This window comes from Pholcus phalangioides, unplaced genomic scaffold, assembly GCF_987345545.1.
Source record: "Pholcus phalangioides strain wild (caught in Gottingen) unplaced genomic scaffold, Ppha-v1.0 ptg000042l_1, whole genome shotgun sequence".
NCBI lineage: Eukaryota > Metazoa > Arthropoda > Arachnida > Araneae > Pholcidae > Pholcus > Pholcus phalangioides.
The window spans coordinates 2,004,094-2,022,441 of NW_028301628.1; the positions used below are offsets into that span (position 1 = coordinate 2,004,094).

The window sequence follows — 18,348 nt, forward strand, 5'->3', positions numbered from 1 at the left end:
GTTCATACATCCCAGTTTTCTTCTTCTTCTGGCAAATGGAATCTAGTGACTTTCTTCTCTTGCTTGGTACCAGGACGAGAATTAGCACATGCTTCTTTAGGCGACAAACTTTGCCAATTCTCTTCGGTTTTTTCTGTTCCTGAACGATGAGATCTAGCTACTTTCTTCCCTTGCTTTGTACCAGAACGAGAATCAAAATATGCTTCCTTAGGCGATAAACTCTGTCGATTCTCTACAGCTTTTTCTGTTCCTGGCAAACGGAATCTAGGAACTTTCTTCCCTTGCTTAATACCAGGACAGGAATAATCGGCATATGCTTCGTTAGGCAACAAACTTTGCTGATTCTCTTCGGGTTTTTGTGGTCCTTGTTTGGCATCAATTGAAGAGTTTGAGAACGCCTCCTCGAGAGACACAAGCTCCGATTGTATCTCTGAAGCATTAACCTCCGAAACTAACAAGATACGATGTCTGTAAGTCGTATTGTCCAGATTTAAAACGGCATCAAGAGCATGTTTTTCAGATTCTACGAGCACATAAGCTGCAGTGACGATGCCTTCATCTGGAAGATTCTGTGTAACCAAGACATCCATCGGGTTATAGTCTTCGAATAAGTTGTACAGTTCTGATTCAGTTACCCCATAGGGGAAGTTTGTGACATACAGAAGGCCATATGACTCTTCGTCGTTGGAACTGTTTTCAGGGCAAGTAACAAGGAATTCTTCGTGATTGTTTTTGAAATGAGAAGACTCTGAAACCTGAAAGTTTGGTGATGATCTTCCGTGGTTTTCTCTCCAATGAGGATCATGGCGAAACTGCGAATGATTTCCATGGGGTATATTTCTTGGGTCCTTGGCCTCATTTGGAGAAATTCTTGGGGGAGATTCCCTAGAATTTCTAGTGTTATTTTTAACAACTAGGTTTCGCCCGCGTACCATTTGGCCGTTTTTATAATTGACAATATCCGAAACAGTTTGATTATCATCACACTTTAAAAAACAAAATTTTTTTATATCTTTCGTAACAATTTTATGTACTTCCGCGTTTGGAAATTCTTTGAATAGATCAACTATTTCTTCATCGGTCATATTATTCGGTAAATTTCCAACGTAGATTTCACTCCAAGATTTCATAGACTCCGCCATCGATGCTTAGAGACTATAGAAAAAACACCGCTATGGACGCAAGCAAAACTTACTAGCTTGACATAGGACGGCTTTGGCATGAGCAAATAATACGTTGATATTCTGTGACCATATTTTTAAGAAAACGGGACATTTCATGGAAGCACAAATCGCAATAATTCGTGAATTTACAATTGAGAATTTTTGAAGTGAGTAAGATTTTTAATGCTGTTTTTTATTTTCAGAATTATTAAATATTTAATTTATCTGATTTGCTGAATTTTTCATGAAAAATACATAAAATATTAGTTTCAGTTTGAAGTCAAGAACGTACCGTTTCCGGATCCTAACCAAATCCGCGGTTTGCCTGCAAATGTTTTCCCGCCAAATTGTCGAAGCTAATATATACAGGTTCCAATTAGTTTGAAAAAGTTATAAATTGGCGGCATTTGGCGTTAAGAAAATAAGATTTTTGTGAGTAATTATTTATTTCGTATCCATCGTATTAAAGTAGATTGTATCTCCGGAATTTTCTTGAAAAACCTTTTTAAAATGTCAATGCTATTAAGTTACATAATTGAAAATGCTTTTCGCTGCATTGTGTGCTTTGGCGACATTGGAAAACAAGTTTTTTCTATGGACATATGCGTGTCCATAAATTTAGATTGGCTAATTGCTCTTCATTTTGGCTAATGAATCATTTTTAGGTAAATTCCCAATATACCGCTGTTTGGCGACAATTTTTTCTTTTATCGCCAGACCACCTGATCTGGTGCTATTTGATAGGGTTAAAGCAAAAAGTAGGTCTCCCAAAATAGGCAATAATATAACTTAACATAGGATCCCATGGTTCATTTGAGTTGGAGGGGAGGAAATGAGGAAAAAAATGGGAAGAACGATGGAGCAAAAAATTTGGGAAACTAGAGGTTAAAGGCAGAAGCATATTTCAGTTTTTCGGGGCCCTTCAGAAGTTGGGGCCAATGTGCTTGCCATTATAAATCCGCCTCTGGTTATAGGGAAGACATCACACCCAAAATATTAATGTTTTAATGCCACAAAGAACAGTAACAACATATCTCTTTTTGGTGTAGTATATAACTTTTTGTACTGCAAAATATGGGAGGATCCTACAAAGTTACACAGTTAGTCGCCCCTCCTTATACACATCATCCTGGATCCGCGCTTGACGTGAAGGTTGAAATTTTATTGGCAGCATCCAATGCTGCTGCTGCATGGTCGTGCTGGACTCTTATCGCGGGGATCCATGTTCAAACGCTGTTTGCGGCAAAGTGGGGGTCATCTGAGAAGTTAGTTTTTCTAATTCAAGGTGCAAATGAGAGCCGGTCTACCATCTGAAAAGCTCTCTCTGCAGAGAGCACATAGACCCTCAACACGATGCTTACATAACATGAAAATTTAAGCATTTACCATCACATCACTTCAAAATGTGGAAGACAGATAGTAGCACCGCAAGAAACATGAAACCCTAGCACAAATACATTAGGGGGCCCACACGCATTCAAACATGTTCCTGCTATTCATTAGAAATTCTGCAGAGGAATGTGTATGGGTCATTCCCAAAAAAAGGTGTATAAACTGTTTCTGAGACTTTATAACTTTTTTTACAAAATTTCAGAGCACTCTGGCAGTAATTTAATTTTTTTATAGTTTTCATTTAATTCTTTGTCATATTTCATTTCTTAATTTGCTTCAGAGGGTATCTAATTTTTTTAATCATTGTTTGTAGCAAAACGTCAAAATCTGGCTGTCCCAGCTTCAAAAAAAGTGTCGAATAAAGAAACTTGGTGCAAATTTCTCCAGAATTTTTTTCATAAAACTTGCAATCATATGTTTTATATATGTGCAATAGATGAATAAAACTGACAGTAAAATTTTTGAAAAGAAAAAAATTCTTTCTTATAAGAAACTATTTTTTTCTCCATGTCCCAAAATTTTTCCCATTTTAAAATGTCCACTCTGTTACTGTCATTTGGGAAATATATTTTTATACCAGATTAAATCTGATAACACTTTTGAACCCATTGAAAGGTTCACTTTTAATGATTGATCAACTTTTTTAGATTTGACTTCTGTAAAACAACTTAATATTCACATTATGTCTTTAGTACCAGATTTTTCTCTGTCGGATGTCCACTCTGTTACGTCATTATCATAAATAATTAAGATTTTTTTTCATCTATATCAACATCAAGTGTTAGTGCATGGAGATATGCTTCAAAATATTATAAAAGTTTACATCAATCATTTAAATTTTTAATGAAAAAAATAATTTAGACTAATGTGGGTGGTATGCAGTTTAGACCCCTTCAGAAAGTTGCCAACTGTGACACCTCGGAAACTTTGTTTGTTTTCATAACAGAATAGACGAAATCCATGAATTTGTCATAAAACCCAAAAAATAAAATATTATTACAAAATAAAGGTGTAAAATATTTATGAAATATTAAAGTTCAAGTCATTGGCTATAATTTGAGATCAATTTTATTTTGAAAACTCAACTTTGAATTTTTCATTTCAAAAATGTGGAATGTACTTTTTTGGAATGACAAAATGTGTATATGGTTAAGTATAGTAGCTTCTAAAGCTGATGCTGTGCTGTTGTGAGGATATCATCATGGATTTGAATAGCAAGAGTCCAATATCCCTGCAGAAATAAATTTTTGCTAGGGCTTTGCACTGAGCATTGCTTAGGCCTAACCAAATAAATGATGTAGTTGTAGGTTAGCGCCAGTGTCGTCTTGGTCTCTCCCGAGCTTAGTCCAGGGGCCTCACAAAAATTAGATCCAATTCAAATTTCTGAGACTAAGGATGTAAATTTGTAGACAAGCATTTTTTGCTTCGTAAGACCTCAAAGAACTCACTTGGCCCAGGGATGTGATGCTCTTTAGTGGCCCTAGTGAGTGCAAAACGAAAACTTGAGCAGTTTTTAACAGGATTTTTGACACCAGCTCATGGTGCAAACTTTTCCACCATATGCACCCATTTCCAAATTACTGTAATATCTGAAACTGCTGATACCATTGCCCCAACTGTATATCAATGTCATTTGATTACACTGTGTTCAATGCAAATACTAAAGGTCAGACTTGTATGACCTATTGTTATTTTGTGATTTCTCTGTATAAAGGTAATTCTCTTAGATTGTAAATTCATAAGATTTTACTCTCTTTTCTTTTTAGTATTCATCCTCTGGAAAAATGATGAATATCACAAATTCTCCAGGTGATATGAGCAACGGGTCAAATCAGCTTTCTCTGCCTATCAATCTTTGCAGCAAGAATCGTTCAGAGGCAGAGAAGCCAATCCAAAGGTAATTTTTAACCATGCACAAATTTATCATAAAACCAAGAAAAGAGACTTTTTCCCTGGATGTCATGCAGAGAAAGAAAAGTCTTGTGGTTCCTTCCAGGGTTGTTTGGTTTAAACCACGTTGGTTTAAACCATGGTTTAAACCTTGGTTTTAACCAACTGGTTTTTTTAAAAAAATCAGATAAAAGTGGCCTAAATATCATTTTTTCCTTGAAAAATATCATATTTGTTCATTATTAGCCAAAATGTTTCATTTTTACCTCATTTTATATACAAATACAAATACAACGCCACAACAGGCAAATTGCCCAACGAGGTGGCTGACTTAAGAACATCATGGATCCCCGAGCCCCTACCTACTACTGCTACACCCCCCCCCCCCCCCGCGGAACCCCCCAACGAATCGGTACATGCTTGAATGTGCGTGTACGTGTAGTGCAGCCTGACGTGAAGTTTTTTGTTTCTGTGTAATGCTTGTTATGTGTAGTGCTGTCATCTGCCCCCAGTTTTACTAACTATGAGTGAAGTGTTATGGTTGAATGATTTACCGTTGTTGGACTGTTGCTCTCTGTGGCGAGACTTTTTAACGGGGAGATCGGCTCGCATTTGCGCCTTGAAGTTGGGAACCACAGAAAACCAGCTTCAGCCGACCACCACTGTGGGGTTCGAACCCGGATCCTCGCATCACGAGTCCGGCACTATAACCACTCGACCACCACAGCGGCTATCCTTGGGGTACATTCTGACGGTATATCTTTAAATAACATAAGATTTTATAAGTGGTTTTTTTCAAAAAGTCTCATAAAAGTGGCCAGAATATATATATATTTTTCATATGAAGTATCTTAGTCATTTAAAGTTATATATAAAAGCCAAAACTTCTCATTCTTACAACATTTTCTAACCTTTGGCTACATTATGATGCTCTATCTTTAGCAAATTCATGAATAAGGATTGCATCACACATCTAAATGTAGTGGTGTATTACATATCTCACAGGCTTTCTTTTTCCCTTCACAAAGAAGCAGCTACAGTAGTGACACCATCATGGTAGGGGCAGGTGGTCCTATAATCCAATAAAGACACCAGCTGTCCTTAAAGGACAAAGACCAGTGTACTAGTTGTTACATTACCTCACATACATTTTCATTCCCATAAGAAGTAACACATCTCCTACTGTATATCTCCCAGTCTTAATATTCAATAGTTGTTTTTTTATACTTTCACACACACACACACACTGTTAAGCCCAGTTAATCAAGGTTCTACTGTATAGTAGTAACAGATTTATAAAAAATAATCAGCTATATAAAGGGTGATTATAATTTAAGTTTTGATTCCAAAACTATACAATAAGTACTGATCGGAATGACCTGAAAATTTGCATGGATACTCCTGAAGCAATGGACGTTTCTTTCGCAAAAGAAAAAAGTGCAAAATGTGCAAGTAAATTATGCTGTACTTGGCCAGCAGTATAATCTATTTTGTGCAACCACATTATTTCGGCACTTCCACAGCGTCAGTGTGTGGATAGAACTTCTATCAAGATGCACATTGCAATACCAGCAAAGCAGCTGCTGAAGACCCATTTTGACAGGACGCACCTTAACCCTTGCAACTACTGGCTGTGGGGGTACCTCAAAATGTTATAAACAGTGGTCAGATTGCAAACTTTGATGAATTGTAATCTCCAGCACATTCCCTATATGTTAGAAGTTCCTCATTTCTCAGGAATATGAACGGGGGAAAGGGGGCGCGCTTGGTTTAATAAAGCTGAATTGCAAGCACATCCACATTATGACCATGGCATATTCCGATTCTGCTGTTGAACAAGAATTTTTGTGCTTTCAACCTCATAGCCAGAACACGCAATGGACAACATATTTAACATTTTTTGAGTAAGTTGTAGTTATTTGTTCAATTACTTCATTTTTTTTGTGATGTTTCCGTGAATTATGGACTCGCGCAATGCTATAATTAAGTTATAATTTTGCCTTGACTGGCTATCGTTTCCATTCTGCGAGCAAATTTCCCACATGTTGGATGATGTCATTAATTTTACATTTTTAAGTATTTTTTCCCCTTTATCAAATAAAATTGAATTTTTTCAGGAATATTCATATCAATTTTCAAGTCATTCTGACAATCTCTCTTTTTTAGTGTTTTGAAATCAGAACCTTAGTTATAATCACCCTGTATATCGTAAATCATTGTTAATTAATCTGCATTATTTATGCATCATTAAATGCATTATATTCACCTAATTTTTATTACTTTTTGCAAAATAGCTTCGTAATTAAGTATACTGAAAGTAACTGGAGAAAAACCTTTATATATTATATGATTAATAATAACATTAAAAGAATTTTCAATTACACAGTAATCCATTGATTTAAGCAAAAAATAATTAAATGGCAAAAGTTGGTTTTTGCTACAGTTTAATAAATATTTATTGATCAATTAGCATGGGAATAGTGTTAATTACATTAATAAACATTTTATTTTCGTTAATTATTGGAAGTTTGAATGATTTTTCAGAAATTTCATTGTTTTTAATGTTAATACTATTTAAAACAAAAAAACCCGGTTTTTTGGTTTTTTTTCAAAAAAAACGGTTTTTTTACCAACCCTGGTTTCTTCTGAGACTTGTACCTCTCTTGCAGTCTGGGCAAGTATATTATCATATTCAGTCGACGTTTGATATAACAACCCCCTTTGTCCCGTTAAAAACTGACATTATGTTGGGTTATTATATCATTATATTGAAAGTAAAGCATATACAATAGTCATTCTTTGAAAACATTTGGGACTTATCCTACTGGTCGTCGTTATGGAATGGTTATTATAATGTGGGGTCGTTATAACAAGCGTCGATTGTACCACTAGAGACCTGACCTTCCTTCATCACCTCGAGGCCATTTGCTCTAGTTTAGAGAGGCTACAAAGTCTCTACTTCAGCGCATTGTGTCATGATTGCATGAAATAAGAAAGCAAGGTCGGGTTTTTAGTTGTGTTTATGAGGAATGATGCATTTGATGCTTGAATGGGGTTAAACCAGTATTTCTCAACCTACGGTCCACAGACTACCTCTGGTGCACAATGATGACATAAGTGGTCCACAGGCAGACTTGATAATTAAGTTCTAACTAAATGAGAAATTATTCTTACTATGACTTCTTTTCATGGTCCTAACTCTAATTCTCATTAAGATTTTCTGTTTAAAGTGTTTTCATGATGGTTTTTAAGGAATGTAATAAGCTAGATTCACACTGTATCCATATGGGTTTAAATAACCTTCATGCATCGGAGATCATACACACAGGATCAAGTATTTCAGAATAATAAATATTATTCCCAACCCTTTTTTTTTATATCCCACCCTATGCACAAACCAGTTGCGGTCACATCTTTCCATAACACGAGAAAATTGTTTTCACGACATAATCAATCCATGCTGATATAATACTTGAATAACCCTTTATAAACTCACCAGAAGCATCCCTCTATCTCCTTCAACATTTTGATTTGACCACATTGTTCTATGATTTGAAAAAATAATTCTTCAGGTTTGCTCTGTCGCTACTCAATGTTTGAATCTAGTTTTGAGTTACCCTGTATTTTAATCATCAACCAGTATATGGCTAACGATCCCCTTTTTTTCTTAAATTAATGGCCATAAAATTTTTTTTCTTCCTCAGCGAGCACGATGAATATCAATACCTGAATCAGTTGAAACTCATACTAGAAAAGGGTCATGTGAAGAAAGATAGAACTGGCACTGGTACCATTTCATACTTTGGGACCCAAGCTCGTTACAGCTTGAGAAATGGTAAAGAAAAAACATTTTCTTTTCAATTTTATATTTCTAATGCAGATGTAGTTTAACTTCTATAAATCAAATTTTGGATATCAAAGTAATTTTATAATCTCTTGTGCAATACACAGTGAAACCTCTCTTTTATGGACACCGGCGGGACAAAATAATTTGTCTGTAAAAGAGCCGTGACCATTAATCAACGGTTTAAAATTCATACATTTATTATACAAGGGAAAATTATTATTTGGCTGTAATAGAGGAGTGACCGCATATGAAGGGTGTCCATTAAGAGGGGTTTTATTTATTGTCCTACAAATCTTCGCTCAATAACTGGAAGTTTTGTGTTTCAAGTTCCAGATGCACTTTGAGATATTAAAGTTTTTATGTATTCTTATGTTAACAAAAATGCTTCCCCCACCCACCCTGTTATTAAGGTTTTTTAAACTTTGAAATCACACAGACACCCATATTACATCAGATTTCATTGGGACTAGAGATGGGATAAATATTCGGTATTCTGCTCTTTTGACAAACTTTCGGTTCGGCACAATATCTATGTGTATCAATTTATCAATTTTGAAAAATTATATTAATGGAATTTTTCACGTGAATTAAAAATTTACTGATTATATTTCATTATGGCGTATATCTCTGTCGTGAAAGAGATTATGTCAGGGTGAATTTTAAGGCTAAAACGAAATATAAAACTGAAAATAGAATTCTACTGCAATAAGGTAAAAGTGAGCATGAATTACACAAGTCAAGTTCATTACTGAAGGATGTATCTAGGCAAGATACCACGTATATTTTCTATTATGCTTATGCATTTTTCAGCTAACAAAGATTTTTTTTCAATGTTTTTCTGCCTCAGCTAAAGAATGTGGATTCAGCTAATGAACATTTTAGTTGATATTGATGCATCAGGCACTTGTAAAACAGCTGCATCAGGGATTCTGGGGAGCAGCGGCTGTGACAAAGGGTTTTTGAAGAGATTCTTCGTTAAACTGCTCTGGGAAGTTGCGGATAAACATTGATTAGGGTAAAGTTCACTGTGGGTGGAAAAAGTTTGAGAACCCCTTCTGCAATATATTGTTGAATTTGATTCTCAGTGTCAGAGAATTAAAAATTATATAATTAAAATATAATTTCAATTATTTAAAATTTATTATAATTTTTTTAAATTATAAACACTAATTCCATTTATTGTAATTATTAATTGTGGTGAATTTTAAGAAAATTGATATTCGGCTACCAAATATTTGATGTTCGGCCAAAACATTAACTGAATATTCTGCCAAATCACTATTCATCACATCCTTAATCTCTATATATAAAATAACATGTCCTGACTGCATTTTTAAATTCATTAAAGCTATTGGTTTTCACAACAAATTACAGTTTACAATCCATGTCATTGTTTTACGTTTCACATTGCTTTTTATCACGCACAGTTTTATTTTCTTGACGTGACAAAGGGACAATTTTTCTTATTTTTATATAGTCAGATGTTTTGACGTAGTTTGACCAAATTGGTCCTTGCGCCAATAAATCGAATCCAACATGTCCTGACTAATGACTGATTCATCATCGCCGTGCCAAAGTTGCTCTGGAGCTATATTTATGAAATTTGGTCAGTTTTATTTCATGGCATTAAGACTCACTAAGAAGGGGTTTTCCAAAATTTTACCCCTAAGGGGGTCATAAGGTGGTTCAAAAATTATATGGAGCAATTATCGCTGAAGTTATAAATATGAAATTTTGGTCGGTAGTTTTATTTTTTAAAGTAAATAAAAACTAACTAACGAGGGATTTTTCAAAATTCATACTGTAAGGGGGTTCAGAAGTTATATGGGGCAATCATTGCTGAGCCCAAAGCACTGGAAGCTATAAATATGAAATTCATTCAGTATTATATTTTGTAATATAGAGACTTGCCAAGGTGGGATTTCTGGAAATGCAACGCCCCACGGTAGGTTCATAAGAAATTCAAATGTTATTAAAAGGAATCATCGTCAAACTATTTTCAGATTACCAAATCCATGCAAGCAATGCCGTGTGTAACAGCTAGTTAAGACTAAAGTAGGAAATCCAGTCTTTTTTTTTTTTTTTGCCTATTGCTATAATCAAACTAAAGTGAATTCAAGGTCGAAAATTGACATTTGACCAGCCTATTCGTTTATTGAATTCTTAGTCTCTCATTGTTTTGAGTTTTCAATGTTGAGTATTTCATTTCATTGTATAATTTTAACTTGTTTACCATTGAAAAATGATAGAAAAATTAACTATAATAATTTTACTTTTGTGTTAAATTATTAAATTAGAAATCATTTGAGGTAGGTATATGGTCAAATTAGCTGACCAGATTTTTGTTGCTAAACCCTGTGTATTACTGTTTCTGCTTCTGTTTGTGTTCATATGATATTTTCCTTCAAAATTTTTTCTTTCCTTCAATACCAGGCACTTTCCCCCTGCTAACGACGAAAAAGGTTTTCTGGCGTGGTATATGCGAAGAGTTGCTATGGTTCATCTCTGGAAGTACTAATGCCAATGTGCTGAAGAAGAAAAATGTTCACATTTGGGATGGCCATAGTTCGAAAGAATATATGGAGTCTATCGGCCTAAACTATCCCGAAGAAGGTAAATGCTGTTTCAAACGAAATAATTTTATTGTGGGGCATAAACTGTGCAAAAAAATTCTAGAGAATTGTCTCAACAAATCAGAAGAGGAAGGTTCCATTGAATTAGAGTATTCCAAACTTATTGGTCCTATTGCCTAACAGTCTCCAAGTCCTAGAAAAGTCATGAAATGAGAAAAAAATTTAATGGAAGTTAACCCTTTAAGTGGCAATAATGAGATATCTCGCCTTTTATATTTTAGCACTGACAAAGCCAGATATTTTGTTAAGTTGATTTTTCAATAGAAAAATTTCCCCTATACCTTTTAGTTTGCGCCTGCTGAAAATTGGCAGTAAGCCTACTCAATTAAAAAAGATATGGCATCTTGAAGAGAGTTTAGTGATTTTTAATTGCTGCTCAATGGGTTGAGAAAAAAGGTCACAGGCTTTTCTATGAATTCATTTTCAGATTTTTCCCAGCAAGTTTCTGTGCTTGATTTTATCACAGAAAACCATGGTCTTTTATCAATCTTACCGTTATGAAAGCCTGATGAATATCCACAACCGTGCAAACAAGCGCAAATGTGAATCGGTTTCTGTTTTTAAAAAAATTCACAGTTAACAACTGAAACAATCTGAGTTTCTATTGTTGATTGTCATTGAACAAAATCTCGATAAAATGTTTATTTTGTCAAATAAAGAGTGTTAACTGTCAATGTCACCAAATAACTCAAGTGAGTCACCTAATTTTCCATTTGGTATTTTGTATATATCTTGGTTAAGGAGCTTTGAGCTAACAGTAGCCAGGGTGTGATTGGATCTGTGAATCATGTCATGCACTGAAAATGCATAAACGATAGGTGTTTACCTCTTTCTAATCATTAATGAGTTTGGTTTTTCTATAGTGATTCTCCACACTTTTGTCACCTGTGACTTGCCTTGCCTTCATTAATCTATGGCTCCCTCAGAATAGTATTACTTCAAAACACTAAAGCAAGCATGCATCAGTATTGCCAGCTGTAGCAATGCCCTTGATAAAGGTGGTTATATTTCCCCTTCCCCAGAAGTTGTGTATGAAATTTTTTGTCATTTATACACACAAGCTGCAATCAGAATAGTTGTCTATAGTTATATAGTCATCACAGACAGCAGAAAGACCTTCAACAGACGATACTTACATAGTACGAAAATCAGGCATATACTACTTTCACTTCAATAATTGAAGACACATAGTAGCACTGGTAGACATGAAACACTCATAATTCTTGTAACATTAGAGCCCTACATACATACACACGCAACATGTTCTGGCATACAATGGTGGGTGTGATAGGGCTCTAGCTCCGGGGGGGGGGGGGGGGCAAGACAATTCCTAATTTTTTTCACACTAAAAATTACTATCATGAGGCCTGCCAAATATCCTAGGTCAGGGACCATGCCGGAATGCACTGAATTGTTAGAAATCCCTCAGGGGAATGTGTATATGAGGTGCATAGATACAGTTTGGTAGTTATATTGTCAACTCTGAATAACTTTCGAATTCTTCCATCATTAAACTAAGGTCTGATCAATGTACTTACTACACTTTTGTCATGTGTCTGTGGCTTTTTTGGTACTGTGTTCTTGTATTGCGACATGCTTTACCTCATGAAATAAAATCTATAAAACCTGGAAGTCGTTTGTTTCCAATAGGTGATCTCGGCCCTGTATATGGTTTCCAGTGGAGACATTTTGGAGCAGAATATACTCATATGGATGCTGATTATCAAGGCAAAGGTGTGGATCAAATTGAAAAATTGATTAAAACAATTAAGGAGAATCCTGAAGACAGAAGAATGATTTTGTGTGCTTGGAATCCTCCTGGTAATATAACGTTTTCTTTAGTTACTTTTTTTTCATGGAGTGTGTGAAATTATTACTATAGTTTATTATAGTTTTTGTTGTTGCAGGGCTTGTCAAATCCTAGGTATCTGGTCACTATAGCTACTAATTAGTCAGCGACCCCCCCCCCCTCCCCCACAACCTAGGCCTGGATGACCCGTATAGGTTGTTTTTCCATAGACAGATGCTGCAAATCCTAACAGTGCAGATCTGGCTCTGCCATTGAGCATACCTGTGGCCACCATCCTGCACTTTAGCCTCAATGCTCCTTGTTAATTATAACTATAGCTACTAAAAAAATTATATTTGGGACTAAAATTTATTATGTATGATTGCTAAATCAGTCTGATGAGGTCAGTCAATCTTTTCTTTCCAAAGATTTGTTTCCGCACAACATCCAGAAAATCCTATTTCTTAGCATATTTTGGACCGAAAAACCACCATAAAAAAACGCTTAACTCATAGTAAGCTAGTGGCTAAATTTTAATCTATATGTCAAGCCCTGCCCATGATGCTCTCAAGTTGTTTTTGAGCTCATGATTGGAATATAGATTGCTAAACATTGATTACCAGGGCTTGACAAATCCCAGGTTGTCGTGGCGACTAAAAATTGATATCTAAAACTTTCTGTGTGCGTTTACCAGCTCGGGCAAAATATACTTGGGTCCTAAAATATTTGGTTGGCACCTCTAGATATTTTTTCTCAATTTGTCAAGCCCCGTTGAACACCATGGCCACCTTGCATTCCTCACATACCAGTTCATAAAATACTGCAATGAATTTCATTGATAAATGATGATCTAATCAACTTTCAAAAATCTAATCCATTTCTCCATATACAGATACTATAGATCCAATTTTTTTTGTGTGTGTTCTCAATTTTAGATTGATCTTATATAATTTTGGATGAATCAAATCTACCAAATTTTGTATGTAAGCAAACAAGACCTGACATTAATGATAGGCTATTGTGTAAAAGTTAGTCGATGGCCCACGTTTGCCTTTAATGCCCTTTTTGTAATGGAGGGGAGGTCATTATTTATCTTTCTTAAGTTACTGTCACAATTTTTTTCAAGTCATTCATGTTATTTTTTTTTTTTTTTTTAAAGATGTTCCAAAGATGGCACTTCCACCATGCCACTGTCTCGCTCAGTTTTATGTATGTGATGGTGAACTTTCTTGTCAACTCTACCAAAGATCGGCTGACATGGTTATTGCTTTTCTTTTTTTTTTTGTATTTGGTTGTCACATGATTTTAGCAAGAAATGAACTGATGCATAATAATGAGTGCAATTATTTTGACTTAATAAATTTGCTCTTATGATAAGCTTATAAAAAAATCAAAGGATTTGTGCAAGTGAAATATTTGTTAAGAAAGTTATTGTTTGTGCGTTAAAATTTTTCAATCGAAATTAAGAAAATCATACCTTGAAAATCATACCTTAAAAAAATCATCAATCGTACCTTGGCTAACGAATGCCTTGGGTTACAAAATTTTTGGCTTACAAAGATTTTTTTAAACATTTTTTTGCCTCAACTAAGAAATATTTTAGTTGATATGGATATGCATGTGCTAACATAAAACAGCCGCATTGTTAGCAAAATTTTCATGCCAATCAAAATGAATCTAATGAGTAGTGGTTAGTTGAGCCTGATTGATCTATTTCTACCTCAGAATACCCTTTCAGATGTACACCTCTCTTCCTCATTTTGAGTCATTTTATGTAAAATAAATCTAAATGCTAAGAGAAAATGTATTTTATATATATATATATAGAGAGAGAGAGAGAGAGAAAAGAAGGCTCAGAATTCTTGAATGGTTTGAGTGTATACTACTACTAAACCAGACATGCACTTCATCCATATTCCTCTGCGGAACCTAACAAATTGGTACATGTTGGAATGTGGGTGTATGTATAGTGAACCTTCCGTGAAGTTTGTTTCTGTGTAATGCTTGTTATGTGTAGTGCTGCCATCTGCAATCAATTTTTTAAACTATGGGTTTTTTCCTCAACTGATAGAGTGTGAAGTGTAATGAATGAGTAATTATAACGTTGTAGGCCTGTTGCTCTTGAGTGTATACTGTAAAACTCTTAATACCAAACTGAAAAATCTAGTCATTCTAGAAACTTGCAGAGAAATGAGCTGACTATATATTATGAGCTGACTATATCACATAAACACTCCACCATACACATTTCTTTTCCAACTATGTCTCTTGAACCAGTGCCGTCTTAATGCCTGGATCCTCAAGGGAAAAAGGAGACCCTCACAAAAATGAGATCTGGTTGAAAATTTTCGAAAATAAGCATGTAAATGTAATTTGCCTGGTAGAGCACCTGAGTAAAGTCACTGCCTGTGGGCCCATGATTCTGTTAAGACAGCCCTGTCATGAACCCGACTGCGAGAATTTATACATAGTATAAAATAAAGCATATGTTCAATTTTTCATCTTCCTTTAAATTTTCCATTGTCCAATTTTGAAGTAGTTTATCTCAGTCTTCGTCTTTTTCACAGTGCTTCTTAGTGTTTCAGGAAAGTTACCTTGAAATTGTGAGCAGTTCCTAGAACTAATTAAACAATTTTCTATAAAAGCGTATGTGAAATCATGTTTTGGCTAACAAATGTGATTCCGGAATTAATTATCTTCGTTAGCCAAAGTATTGTTGTATTAAGCTAAGTGGTACTACTACTAAACAACACATGCGGTATGTAAACATTTTTCTGAGTAATTTCCAACTAACTGATGCATGCCAGAAAGTGTTAGGATTGAATGTGTATATCATTAATGCATTTTTGATGCTTGAGGTGTGCAAAGGGTGACCATTTATCTTTCAAAATTGTAAATGAACCTGGCTGATGCTTGAAGTTTGTGTTTTTCAAGTATTGTGCTTCCTGTAGAGAGATTTTTTTGAATGGAAGACTGTCTCACTAAGTTTAAATAACAGACTTCAATTCTCAATTCTAAGGCTTCAATGACAGACTTCAATTCTCAATTCTAAGGCTTCAATGACAGACAGATTTCTGCTAAGATTTTAATTATCTATTAGAAAATTATGTATTCTCATGTGTAATTATTCTAATGAAATTTTTTCCTTTGTGTAATTATTCTAATAATGGTTTTTCCTTTGTGTAATTATTCTAATAACGGTTTTTCCTTTGTGTAATTATTCTAATAAATGGTTTTTTTTTCAATCAGGGTCTTGGAGTTCCTTTCAATATTGCAAGCTACTCTTTATTAACACACATGATTGCTCATGTGACAGGACTGAAAGCTGGGGATTTCGTGCATACCATGGGTGACGCTCACATCTACTTGGATCATGTAGATGCTTTGAAAGAGCAGGTAATTTCTAAATTATTCGATATGAGATATTACCATCAATAATATTGGGCATAATTTGTAATGAAAGCATGTTTTCATCTTTTCGCTCCTTTTGTTCTTTTTTTCCATCAGTTGAAACGAGAACCTCGTCCATTCCCAAGGATAGAAATTTCACCTGATGTGACAATGATCGATAACTTCAAGTTTGAAGATTTCAAGTTGGTTGGGTATGATCCTCATCCGGTTATAAAAATGAATATGTCTGTATGATTTATAGTTTTTGCTCACTATATATGGATAAAGGTTTGGAAAATTTTATTTCTCATTATTCCTATCTGATTTCTTCATTGTTTCAATACATTCACAAATTTTAGAAAAAGTCTACCCTTAAAACTATCTTTATGTTAACTTTTTCATATGATCATTTATAACAGTGGTATAAATTATATTTTGTTTTCGCAAGACGTATTGCATCATGAAATCTTATATCCTTGTATCCCAAATTGAATTTTTCTTATTTTTATGCAGAATCGAAATGGTTTTGCTCACAAGTAAATACAGAAAAAAAGCAGTATAATCCCAATAACGCTGTCAGATTTGACTTATTTGAAAGCATTTAGGCTTTCATGGTGTTGAATGAGTTCTTCAGGACCTTTTCTCATATGTTTCATGCTTTTTTATTGAGTATTTGCTTGCAAGTTAGTGAATTTTTGGAATGCATTATTCCTCTCAAGTGAGCCATACCACTGTTCCTTTATCTTTATGTATATACAATGTTGTCTTCTTTTTTTTAAAGAGCAAATTTTTTTTGTGATATGCAGAGTGTTCATAAACTGTTTAGAAAAAATTGGAGGGATGACGATATATCCACCATCAAGACAGATGATATGGAACCTATAGTTTCAATCCCCTCTGATAGTCAGAAAAGCCAAACTTAGAAATACATCCTAAAAATCACAAGTCCTCACGCTCTGCCAAAAAAGCAGCACTTCTCCAGAACATAACCTTCAATTGTTAGAGCCCCAGCACACTTTAGCAATGCTGCCCGACATGTTCTGAATGCAAATATGGAGCACATGAAAGCATTGGTGTACGAGACACCACTTGTAGTCTCTGTGAAAGATCATATTGCAAGAATCCTTGTTGCAGCATACAAGATCAATACAACACCAGGGGTCTTTAGCTCCCTGGTGTGAACTGTGCAACAGCATCCCTGAACGTCACTTTGAGCATCTCCTTTGAGTCTTTCGCTGATCTGCATAGGATTATGCATTATATGATTTTGTTTTCTCTTTTTTTTTCCACTGTTTCAGTCTGATTTTGATGTTACTCCTACCATTTGATGTCATGTAGAAATTTTTGTCTGTGTGTACATACATGATGATTTTTGTATATTGCTCTGTGCAAGTGGATCTGATTATTTGATGCGCTAAATATACAGTGTCCTATGAGTCCTAATTCAGCCTTTATCTTATCACGCGTTTGTCACAGAGAGGTAGGGTTTCAATTTGAAAAATGCTCAAAAGGTTTTTTTTTTTTTAGGAATCACACTCTACACCAGTTTCAAGAGTTAAAATACAGTGTGTCATAGAATAAAAAATCTAAATTTTTATGTGGTCCTCCCTGTTCTTTAATGTCCAATAAAAAAGTTGTTGCCCAGTCTCTTCTTAGACCAACAAAAAAAATTCCATGTTTCTATATGAAATACTTACTGAGGTATTTTTGAATTCCAAAATTAGAGAAAAGTTGGAAAAGAATATAAACTAACAGAAAAAATGCTTCTTTTTCCTCCATTTATGCTGTTCTTTCTCAGCTATTTTCCGATTTTTGAATGATCTCGGCAAGTATTAAACTTAGGAAACATCAATTTTTTGTTTTGTAGGTTTTGGGAGAGGCAGGAAAACAACTTTCTTATTGGAAATTAGGACAGGGGGGGGGGGGTGGGCTATAAGTTAGTGGTTTTTTTTTTTCATGACACGCTGTGTTTTCAGTCTCAAAAACTGGTACAAAAGAATTTTTCAACACATTTTGATTATTTCAATTAGATCCATACCTCTACAGCAAACTTTGGATGAGATTGAGGCTGAATTAGGACTTGCAGCAAAAAACCCTGTATAGCTAGTGAATTCTGATTTTGAAGTTATTTTGCCTTTTTTAGAACTTTCCTTTTTTTCTCTTAAAAATATTTGAAAATTTTATTGAAGAAATTGAAAGTTATACAAAGTTAATAAAAAGAATAAATTTTTTACGCTTATTGTT

General features: G+C 34.6%; 1 protein-coding gene across 1 annotated transcript; it reads left to right on the forward strand.

Moving 5' to 3' along the window:
• Positions 1 to 1,456: 1,456 nt before the first annotated feature.
• Positions 1,457 to 18,348, forward strand: Ts (Thymidylate synthase). The gene is made up of 8 exons (XM_089254967.1): positions 1,457 to 1,595; positions 4,322 to 4,452; positions 8,150 to 8,280; positions 10,726 to 10,905; positions 12,576 to 12,746; positions 13,874 to 13,974; positions 15,964 to 16,110; positions 16,222 to 18,348. The coding sequence occupies exons 2-8, from the start codon at positions 4,340 to 4,342 to the stop codon at positions 16,357 to 16,359; spliced, it is 981 nt and encodes a 326-aa protein (XP_089111093.1). The 5' UTR covers positions 1,457 to 1,595; positions 4,322 to 4,339; the 3' UTR covers positions 16,360 to 18,348.

Bases quoted from the DNA above. Each gene is read 5' to 3' on its own strand.
- Ts (XM_089254967.1), top strand. From the start codon at position 4,340: ATGATGAATATCACAAATTCTCCAGGTGATATGAGCAACGGGTCAAAT. The intron at 4,453-8,149 runs GTAATTTTTAAC...TTTCTTCCTCAG, and splicing joins GCAGAGAAGCCAATCCAAAG to CGAGCACGATGAATATCAAT. The intron at 8,281-10,725 runs GTAAAGAAAAAA...CTTCAATACCAG, and splicing joins TCGTTACAGCTTGAGAAATG to GCACTTTCCCCCTGCTAACG.